The following is an 11,913-nucleotide window of genomic DNA, read 5'->3' on the forward strand; positions in this document are numbered from 1 at the left end:
ACACACACACACACACACATACACACACACACACTTTTTGTGCATTTCTTTAAAAAGGTTTAAAAAGACTTGTCTTCCAATCTGATTTTTAGTTCCTCTACACTTTTTCCATCCAACATTCATCCACACCGAATCTGTGTGCTTTTCTCTTCACATTTATTTTAGCTGAGAGCTTTCCAAAATTAGCCAAATATTTCATAAAACATCATGCAAGTGGGCAAGATGTGTAGAATTACATTCTTTCAGCACAGATGTCATAGACATGTTACTTCCTTAACTTATTTTTTTGCAATGAATTAAAATTTTAATAAAAGTTAAAGGCAGTTATGCTAATCTTTCACACTGGCAACATTTTAAAAGAAGTTGCATGGTCTCTATATACACTCTAAAAAATGCTGGGTTGTTTCAACCCAACTTTGGGTCAAATATGGACTAACCAAACCGTTGGGTTACATTTTTACATAACATTTTTAACCCAAAAGTTGGGTTAGTCCATATTTGACCCAAAGTTGGGTTGAAACAACCCAGCATTTTTAGAGTGTAGGAATAAACATTATTTGAAATCTGACAATTGTGTTTTCAAAAAGACTTATTGATCATTTCAAGCTTTTTTTGAGTTTTCGCTACTTTATAGAACTATTGTAACTAAATATTTAATATTCAGCATCATTACTCCAGTCTTCAGTGTCACATGATTCTTCAGAAATCATTATAATATGCTGATTTGCTGCTCAAGAAACATTTCCTATTATATCAATGTTGAAAACAGTTGTGCTGCTTAATATTGTTGTGGAAACCATGGTACTTTTTTTCTAGGAAAGGTCAAAAGAACAGCATTTATTTGAAATGGAAATCTATTTCAGATAAAACGTTGTGAACGTCTTAACTGTCACTTTTCATCAATTTAATGCATCCTTAATAACTCCAAACGTTTGAACAGAGTATGAGAGTACATGAAAGATCCTGGGGAGAAGGTGATCGTAAAACATCATAGGCCAGACTGAAGAAGCTGCATTGCGGCTCTACCAATTTCAAGCCGTTTTAAATGTATCTTTATAATTAAGCAAAAATGACTTACTAGAAACTTATAGCTACAAACTTCAATATTTAATTTCACGGTTGTCATTTCATTCCAATCCTTTTCATACCTCACTTGGGCATTTTAAACTAAAAGCTATTTGAATGAAAATCTATTTCAGATAAAACGTTGTGAACGTCTCATTCCAATCATTTTCATACCTCACTTGGGCATTTTAAACTAAAAGCTATTTGAATGCAACATCGTGTTTCAGGAAAGAGCGACCCGTTCTGCATTGCAGAGTTGTGTAACGACCGTCTGCAAACACACACGGTCTACAAGACACTGAATCCCGAGTGGAATAAAGTCTTCACCTTGTGAGTTCATTATGCACAACCACCGCTGCTCCCAGCAGAGGACAAATTAAAATATCCACAGCTGATGAAGTTGTTCTGTCACCTGGACTCAATCAGCTGCAATTTGGCTTGATTGTGTAATATATAATATTATAGAAAACGTCAAATGAAAATGTATCCCATTTACTTTAGACATCATCTTGATTCTTGGAGGCTAGTCATTTGTTGTTGCAGGATGTTTAGGTTGCTAGTCAGTTGCTAGGCTGTTTTGGACTGGTTCTAGGTGGTTTCCTACTGGCCTATTGAGTCAAACAATCCTAGCGCTCTAGATATGGCTTGTTTTATTTTTTATTATTTTGGCCTCTAGATATGACTTGGTTGTAGTTATTTAGTGAGCCTATCACCATTTACCTCACGACATGATACACATTGCAATATATCACAATATCTCTTGCACGCTTTGCTTCACTTTTGTCTAGTACCGTAAATGAATTCTTCTAGTTCCAATATTAGTCGAACTGTATAGGAAATGATATAAAAGCACACATAAATAAATACAAATTTTGATATAATGAGCTGGAACTGAGGAATCAATGCAATGTTGTGAAAACTTGTCTCTGCACTGATATCATTTATTATTCATCTTTTTTTTTTAAATTTACCCATTTTATTGTACGCCATTTAAAAACTGGTCGAAAGCCAATCATTTAGAAAAGTAATAGCACAACTTTTTTTTTTACCAAAAAAGAAGCTGCATGATTTAAATGCTGACCTTCATAATGAATTTCCCACAGAATTTTACTCACAAATATGTCACTTTATTATGGAAACTTTTTTCTGCCACGGAATTATAAAATAAAAATGTAACCGTGACTTCTTATCTTACAATTCTGACTTTTCTCAGGATTCTGAGTTCTGAGTCTCACAATTTCAGTTCTGAGAAAAAAAGTCAGAATTGTCAGATATAAACTCAGAAATGCAAGATGTTATGTCACAATTTTGAGAAGAAAAGTCAGAATTGTGATATAAACTTCCATTTGCAAAAAAAAAACTCAATTACTTTTATATTTTTTATTTTGTGGTGAAAAAAAAAGTTAGAATTGCGAGATGCAAACTCAGAATTCAGAGAAAAAAAGTCAAAATTGTGAGAGAGATATATATACACAGAATTCCAATATAAAAATCAGAATTGCGAGGTGTAAACGTGCAACTGCGAGAAAAAAAGTTGGTAGTAAAGCGCATAATGTTAGTAGTTATGTTTTGGCGCGATCGACCCAAGTTTGAATCGCCTTTTGCGAGATGTAAACTTGCAATTTTTGCGAGAAAAAAAGTTGGAATTGTGAGATAGAACATTTTCCTTGCCAGAAATAAGCTTCCATATATTATGGCATTTCAATGCATTGCAAATTCCTGTTTGCAATAATGTGTTGTGCCTTTAGTATGTTTGTAAATGCGATATACTAAACCATTTTATAATCAATAATAATAGAACTTATTCTGCAAAATTTGTTATAGCACACCTTGAACTCAAAAAGGCAGCATGTTTTGAGGTATCATTCATCATCCAATCAAATCCTGAAGTCAAGTATCGCCCTACATAATTTCCCACAGAAATGCGTCACATTACGGCATTCAAAAGTGTTGCAAATTCTATTTAATGTTGACTTCATACAGTATTTGTAAATGCAATATTATAGTCAAAAAGAATAGAAATGATTCTGTATATTTTTCACCCTGCAGTAACGTGAAAGACATTCACTCAGTGCTGGAGATCAGCGTGTACGACGAGGACAGAGATCGCAGCACTGATTTCCTGGGTAAAGTGGCCGTCCCGTTATTAAACGTAAGCTCACCCCATTCAGCTTCTCCAAATTCTTAGATCCACTTGTGTTTTTAAAGGCGCTTTTATAGATGTGTTTGAAACAAATCGACTCGCCGAACGAGATTGATGTCTTAGCGCGTCTTTAAAAGCGCACACAGCTGGGCCTCCCGGTGCCGTGGTAATGTCTCGGTGACAGAGGGATGCTGGTAATGAGCAGGTACTTGTCAGAGCTGGAAGTGCTGGAAGGAGGGAGGGACGGGGAGGGAATGTGCGGCTGGCTGTTTGATGCTGCTGCTGGGAGATCAGGGGTCAGCCGAGGAGGGTGCAACAGTGAACAGAAGGCCTACGTCTTAAGAAACAAGGAGCTGACAGGGCCAACAAAGGGGGTCATCTTTCTCGAAGCAGACGTCATCTTCAACGCCGTAAGTGTGCGCTGCGCCTGGAGTGCTGGATGTTGTTTCTTTTGTTTCCGCTGTGTTTTTTTTTCTTTTCCACACTGTCGAATATGCAATAATTATTGATGCATAGAGAGCTCCAGCGCTAATTAAAACAAATCATAGTGCTTCGTTTCGCTTCAAGGTGAAAGCCAGTTTGCGGACGTTCGTTCCACCAGAACAGAAGTACATCGAAGAGGAGTCCAAATTCTCTAAACAGGTAAAATATCAAAAATGTAACAATTCTTTAAAATGAGTAGTTCACAGATAATGACACCTCTGTCAGTATTTACTCCCCTTTATGTCGTTCCACAAACCACATGCTGCTATTTTACTCTGTGAAACAAAACGTTTTTCTTTTTAAAGAATCATTACACAGCTGTTTCCATAAAATTCTAAAAAGGATAAAAAAGCACCCCAAAAATGGTTCAAATGACTTGTGTTGTGTCATATATTTCGCAGACTTCTTAAGCGTTAGCATCTAGATTAAAAATGGTGACATAAAAACAGCATTAATTCTGGATACAAAAGCTCCGGTGTCGGGATTATCTGTGAATTTTCAGACAAAACCTCATATGGCTTTGGTACAGTGTTGTTTTAGTGTCACTGAGATACTATTATGGTTTTCATTAATATTTTGAATTCGTTTTTATTTTTACTAGTGCTGTCAAACGATTAATCGCGATTAATCGCATCCAAAATAAACATTTTTGTTTACATAATATATGTGTGTGTACGGTGTATATTTATTATGTAAATATAAATGCACACACATGCATGTATATAGTTCAGAAAAATATGTTATGCTTATAAATTAAATATATATATTTATTTATAATATAAATTATATGAATATAAATATAGACATGTAAATATTTTCAAAATATATTCTGTATGTGTGTGTATTTATATATACATAATAAATATACACAGAACACACGCATATTTTATACAAACAAAAACTTTTATTTTGTTTGCGATTAATCGCGATTAATCAATTTTTACATTTATTAATTTCCATTTTCATTTTTAGTTAATATTTTAATAATTTTGTTATGTTTTTATCATCTTTATTAGTTTTAGATTTTTTTAAATATGTATATATAGTTTATTTATACAGTTTTTATTTCAGTTTTAGTTATTTTGGTACATCAAGTTAAACTGAATGACAATGAGAAATGTTTCCTTGGCAACTATTTAAAATGAAAAACGTTTAAAAAAAATTTATTTTTATTTCATTTTTGATTTGAAGATTGATTTGAAGATGATCGAAGATTAATCTTCATTTATCATTGATTTTATCTGTATCAAAAATGTTTTATTTTTATATTTTCAATTTTAATTTTCATTAGTTTTAAAAATTTTGTTGTGTGTTTTTGTCATTTTTATTGGTTTTTTATTATGTCTATATAGTTTTTGTTCATTTTTTTGTTTCTTTGGCAAATAACTTCAATTATTCATTTTCAATTTTAGTTAACGGGGTTAAAGGAGTGTCTATTTACACTAAATGCAAAGCCCGCCTTGTTGGCAGAGGCTATTTACACTAATTCCGCCCACCAACGTGTGGTTGGGCTACACAAGATTTCAAAATACGCCTGCTATACAACAGCTCCAGTGGCGTAGGTAGTAAAGCGCATAATGTTAGTAGTTATTTTTTGGCGCGATCGACCCGAGTTTGAATCGCCTTTTGCCGAACTCATTCTTCTCCCTTTTCACATCACATATCACATCAGAAAGGAATTTATTTTCAATAAAAATGAAGGAAATAATCGAAAAATGAAGGAAATAATCGAAAAATGAAAAATAACGTGCCTCACGGGTGTTTATCGGTTAAGGTTAGGGTTAGGTGTAGGGAGGGCTTTATTGTCCCAAAGTGGCATGCATTTAATAATTTTAATAAAAATTATAATTTACACTCAATACGTTATTATTGCATACTGTTTTATAATGTACTACAGTAGTGAGGTCCAGATATCTGCCACTATTTGCACCAAGTAGTATAAACAGCATCTAACTACTATTATTGCAAATACTCCTATTTTTACATAGTGTAAATAGAATCTATCGCTATTTGAACTTAGTTTAAATAGCATATATCGCTAAGAAAATTTGCTATTTTCACTTAGTGCAAATAGCCGCTGCCTATTGTTAATTTCAAGTAATGAAAATGTTTTTTTTTATGGTTTTAGTTTTAGTTAACTATAATAACCCTGTTTCAGAAGACTTTGAATATAAATCACACACGGACCACTTTTATGGGGCTTTTATGATACATCTGTGTTCCATACATAAAATAGCAGCACACGGGTGTGAAATCACATTAGGGGCGAGTAAATAATAACATAATATTCATTTTTAGGTGAACTGTTCCTTTAATCCAACGGCTGCAATCAAATCAAAACCACCCCAATGAGGGCCGCCGGTCCCATGCCCGCCACACAATAGGCCGACGTGTTTGGGACAGGGGGCGCAAGCGCTGAATCGCTGCGTTTTCCCCCTTGCCCTGCCGCTCTAGGTGTTGAATAGAAATGTCAAGCCGGCCCTCATGAGAGGAGAGGGGCCACCCCAGAGGGCCCGGCTGCGGCTCTACAGCTATGCCTGCTCATTGTCCTCTCTCTCAATGTGCCTGCGTGACAAAAGCGCTGTATTGGAGGGGCTGGGCTGAATCAGACGCTGTCACAAAGCTGCACATTGAGCAGAACAGACCGATTCTTCAGTTCTTTATGCCCGTCTCAGTGAAGAGTTCAACCGCGGATTTGGCCCGTATATCTAACCCCAGCTGTCAGTCACACAGTCACTTATGGAGATGATTACATTTGCCTCGTTTTTTGATATGCCATGAGATTAGTGCACCTTTTGGTGCCTTTGATGGAAGAGAATAATATTTATGTTTTATAAGCAAAAAAAACTTTTAAAATTAATAACTTAAATTGATTAAAAGTGACAGTAAAGATTCTGTTTTACATTATAACGTTTATAATGTTACACATTTATAATGTTAAATTGATCAAAAGTGACAGAGACATTTAGTGTTATAAAAGATTTCTATTTCAAATAAATGCTGTTCTTTTGAACTTTCTATTCATCAAATTATTAATAATAATTCATTATTATTGTTTCTTGAGCAGCAAATCAGCATATTAGAATGATTTCTGAAAGATCACATGACACTGAAGACTGGAGTAATGATGCTGAAAATTCAGCAAAATTCAATTACCTTTTAGAATATATTCAAATATAAAACAGTTATTGTGAATTGTAATAATATTTCTCTATATTACAGTTTTGCTGAATTTTCACTGTCAAATAAATAAATGAAACCTTGGTGAACATAAAAAAACGTCTTTCAAAAACAGAGAAAATCTTACTGACCCCAAACGTTTGAACGGTAGTGCATTGTTTTAATATTTTGGTTAAAATATATCTCATATAATATATCATTGCACAATATATATAATTGTGAGAATATATAGTAATACATAATATAATTCTTATACAAGTAAATTATATAAAATATTTATCATTTATATTAACTTTACTTATAAAATATATTTTGTGATTATAAAATAATTCAATTGTTTTTACATTTGAATATTATTTTGGTTTGAATATATGTCATCAAAATATATTTATGTGATATAAACATCAAATATATCAATATATTTCAGTAACATATTGGATATAATATTTCCAATTTCTTGGTATTCAGCAGTATTCTCAAATAATGATTTGTTTATGGCTAACAGCTCTTGTTTCGGTTGAATTTCTCTCATTCTCAGATGCTGCAGCAGAATTTTAACCGAGTGAAGCGCTGTGTCCTCTTCCTCATTAACGTGGGCTCCTACATCAACAGCTGTTTTCAATGGGAGTCCCCCCGCAGGAGTTTATGTGCTTTCTTGGTAGGTGGCAAACTCTCGTATATACATACAGAAACAAACACCATATTGATATGATACACACAGCTCAAAGAAACTCAAACTCTCGTATTATAGATTAATAGATAGGTCTAGATAATAGATATATGGATGCACAGACTGTATATATTATGATTTGAGTGTGTTTGGTGACTCTTGTGTGTTGAAGGGCTGTGATGTGTCAAGTGTGCTCGTAGTTTAGCGCTGAAGAACCCTTGAGCTAAAACGAGTAGATGTGATCTCTTAGACGCTGTCCCTCTGTGGCCTCGCGCCCGACCTCACCCCACGCTCTGAACACCTCAACAGCCCTTCGCACGGTTTCCTCTCGCTTTCTCACACTCCATCCACTCACTTCCCTCCTGTACCTGAAGGAGGCGCTGTAGACTCTGAGTCTCCCTCACAATAGATTCGCTTTGCTATTTTCATCCATATCTGTTCATGAAAATTAACTGACCGAGATTTGACCTCCCTCTTTAAACAGTGAAGTTCAGCTGTGGTTTACGGCTATGACATGAAACTTAAAGTAAAACTCATTTACAATACAGTAACAAAGACTATAAATCCGTTCCAGCTCTATTATCTGATAGGATGAACCACATTCAAAGCCTTTGTGAACATCATTAATACATACATACATACATACATGTATAACACATACACACACACAAATATATAGTGTAATGTACACTAATGTATATATACTAAAGTATATACACACTAAGCTTTTGAAAAAGTCTCTTATGCTTACTAAGGCTGTATTTATTAGATTTTTTTAAAAAGCATAAAAAGCGCAATTTTGTGAAACAATATTACAATTTAAAATAACTTTTTTATAAATGATATATATTTTAATATATTTTAAAATGTCATTTATTTCCTGTGATGGCAAAAAGTAATTTACTCCTTTGATGAATAGAAAGTCCTTTTTTTTTGTAAAATTAAAAAGGTCTTTACTGTTGCTTTTGATCAATTTAATGCATCCTTACTGAATAAAAGTATTCATTTATTTCAAAAAATTCCACAGATTTTTGAAGTCATAATGTATATAGATAGATGTCACATACTTGGAAATCATAAACCTACACAGTAATTATAATGAACTATTAGTATACTACTATAGAATTATATTAGAATATTTTATTGTGATGATTAATATGAAAGTGCCCCTATTATGGATTTTTGAAAATGACCTTTCATGCAGCCTGAATGAAAATGCTAATTCATTCTATGCCACTAGGTGCGGCTTGGTAAAATAGCGGTTTCCCCGGTAACGCTGTACAACAAAGCAGCACTGCGCTCACAAACGCTGCTTTATCAGGCATTACAGGCGAGATGAAATGAAAATGAGACCAATCGGACCAATCACCGCAGATAAGGTCACACGCAAAGGAGGGGTTTGGAAAAATTAATCGTTGAGCGAATCATTTGGGAGTCGTTGAGCATGTAAGGTAAAAATAAATGCATATTATAAGACAATGAAAGTGTTTTTTGACATTGCATGCATGTCAACCTGTTGTTGGGGACTCCCAAAACCAAAATATGAACCTTTCTTTACCCATAATAGGGGCACTTTAAATGTTATTATTTATCAAATATTCAATGTTAACTATATTTATTTATAACCATTAGCAGTTATTATAGTAACTTATTATGAAGGAATTATTATAATGAAAATGGACTTGCAAGACATCTATTAATCGATAAAATTATACTTTTAATAAAGAATATTATTTTTGTTGTGATTGCTCAGATCTTTGTGGTGGTGGTTTGGAATTTCGAGATCTACATGGTTCCATTGTCCTTGCTGCTGCTGCTGACCTGGAATTACTTCCTGCTGGCCTCGGGGAAGGAGTCGCACGAGGGAAGCGTGGTGAGTGTGTTTATGGATGTTGACTCTCGAGTCTAATGAGGGCTACATTTGTGACATTTATCTCCAGCTCATTTTAAGCACATGGTTGTTGTAGGCCGTCACAGGAAATCGCAATGTCTCGCCCTACCTAAACTATCTTTGTTTATTTGAACTAACCATCAACAATTCCTGGTTAATAAACAGTTACGTTATATTGTGCATGTTTATTGTGCACAGCTGGAATTTAATGTTTTTATTCCAATTACTTCAGGTAATTAAAAGTAGCGCAGATATAGGAGGTCTTAAACGTGCCTTTCCACTTACCTGGTGTATTTACTTATCACATTTTCCAATTAAATTGTGTCAAACTAATTTCATGCCATCGTGAAATGTTGCCAATCACACTAAGTGTGTGCGCAAAACTCCCTGAAAATTGATTCCATTTTAATTGTTAAAATGGCGTGGAATGAGTGCTGATGACTTTCAGTGAGCGGCATTTCTGGAGAGGGTGTTCGCTTCCCAATTAAGCCATCAAAATTGAAATTAAATTTTTATTCAGGAGTATCCGGCCAAAGAGTCAGTAGCGATATGCATCAGATAAATCTCAAAACAATAAAATAATAATTTTCTGCTACTTTGCAAATTAAAATATGAAATTATCATATTGACCAGCATGAATTTAAATGTTTTTTTATTGCTTTTTTTGTAAGCTCGATTTCAGTTGACGGACACATGACAGACACAGAGAGAATCATTTTCACATTCAGAAGGAGATGGACACTATACAGTCTGTCTCAAATGTGAGCCGTATGCATATGTGTTTTCATATGTGGCCTAATGGCTAATAAATGGCGGAACAGTTGCCATTAGATTGTCATCAGTCTGTATGTGATGTAACTTGGGTGTTTAAATGACATTCTAAACTCCCCAGAGGAAAATGTTATTGCCCTGAGGTTGATCTTTCATTGCTCAAGAGACTTACTGGAATTCTCAGTTATGATTTATTTAGATATCAACTTTATCTCAGATGTTTCTTTAAAAACTGATTAGAAAAATACAAGTGATATGGTTCTTGACATTGAGTATATAAAACAGGGTTCTCATGGTTATACAATTGTGATTTACAGGCCTGGAAAAGTCAGGAAAATTAATAAAATATTAAAACGGAAAGTTTTTTAATTCAGATAAAAATTATTTTAATTGCAATTATTATTGTTTTATTTTTTATTATCAAGTAATCAGGAGTGCCTTGGAAAGGTCATGAAAATGCATTTGTCAAAAGATTCCTACTACAAATTTAATGCGGATAGAATAGCTCAGATAATTTAATTTTGGAAGAATTTAATGAGAAATGTTTAAGCTGACATGAAGATCTCATACTTATTATGATTCAAGTTCATATCGACTTTTGCAGACTTTGGTATCCTGGCAAATCTGAGCGAAGTTTAAGAATGAGAAGATTTCTAGGGTATATTTCTTAGGAAGAGCAGGAGAGCAAAGTGTCTATATGCTTTCCATTTGATCTCATTGCTGCTCTCATTCTAGCAGAAACAACTGAGATATTAAAAAGATCGCATTTGTGATTTTTCTTGTTGCTTGATAGCAAGCGATGGAGGACCTTCTTGAGGATGTGGATGAAGAATATGACAAAGATGACAAGGTAACCATGCATTTCTATGTGGAAAGGCAGCCTCATGATTTCCTTGTCAACTCATTTAGACTCCTCTTATCACTTGGTGACAAGCATTGCCGAAGGAAATCTACCCTCCATCTCATTTCTATGTAGAATAGCACTATCGTTTGTGGTCTTGTGTGTTAGCTGAAGCTCTCGGGGACAGCTGAAAGATTGGCATACGGACACACAGTTTAATATATGTGTCAGTGCTTTAGTTTAATTGCACCTGAGGCTTGCATTGCCAAATATATGCAACATATCCCAGATGTTTAACTCCAGCCGTTCTTCGCATTCCCATAACCCTTTGTGCGCCACAAGGCAGCCATTAGCGGCCTGACCTTTGACCTTGGGAGCTAATTTGGGTATTTTGGCACAAATGACCCAGACACCTGTTTTCCATTCATAAGGACCCCTCATAGGCCCGGGCTAAGCCTGGACATATGTTTGCACTTAGCTTACCACCGGCTGGTCATGAAAATACGGCAAGGGTTGGTATCACTCTCCGAGCTTTCAGAAATTGTTCCTGCTAATTTATGGGGACAATTGATTTGTTGAACCCCGACTCTGTAAGTTGTCAGAGAAAGAATAACACAACTTGCAGCCAGTCCCACTGATTTTCCATCTGACCAGACACAGGTGAGGACTGGGGTGCAGAATAAATGCTGTCAGACTGGCCACGATCAAACAAGGAAAAACACAAGATAGCATGGTTTGAATCACTAATAATTTATTGAAAAATGATTAATGACAATCTATTAGATCAAACATTAAATACCCCATAAAATGGTGTAATTAAAATTCTTTTTTTTTTTTTTTTTTTTTAAAGAAGTTTTTCTTGCTCATCA

At 34.5% G+C, this 11,913-nt stretch overlaps 1 protein-coding gene across 1 annotated transcript in view; it reads left to right on the forward strand.

Moving 5' to 3' along the window:
- Positions 1 to 11,913, forward strand: part of mctp1b (multiple C2 domains, transmembrane 1b) — a 37,318-nt gene that overhangs the window by 22,316 nt on the left and 3,089 nt on the right. The window contains exons 10-16 of the mRNA XM_016576364.1: positions 1,293 to 1,395; positions 3,115 to 3,221; positions 3,518 to 3,618; positions 3,776 to 3,850; positions 7,410 to 7,529; positions 9,295 to 9,414; positions 10,997 to 11,053. Coding sequence (XP_016431850.1) covers positions 1,293 to 1,395; positions 3,115 to 3,221; positions 3,518 to 3,618; positions 3,776 to 3,850; positions 7,410 to 7,529; positions 9,295 to 9,414; positions 10,997 to 11,053 — 683 coding nt within the window. The remainder of the gene's footprint in view (positions 1 to 1,292; positions 1,396 to 3,114; positions 3,222 to 3,517; positions 3,619 to 3,775; positions 3,851 to 7,409; positions 7,530 to 9,294; positions 9,415 to 10,996; positions 11,054 to 11,913) is intronic.

This window comes from Sinocyclocheilus rhinocerous, unplaced genomic scaffold, assembly GCF_001515625.1.
Source record: "Sinocyclocheilus rhinocerous isolate Xijiao unplaced genomic scaffold, SAMN03320098_v1.1 scaffold623, whole genome shotgun sequence".
In the NCBI taxonomy this organism is placed as follows: domain Eukaryota; kingdom Metazoa; phylum Chordata; class Actinopteri; order Cypriniformes; family Cyprinidae; genus Sinocyclocheilus; species Sinocyclocheilus rhinocerous.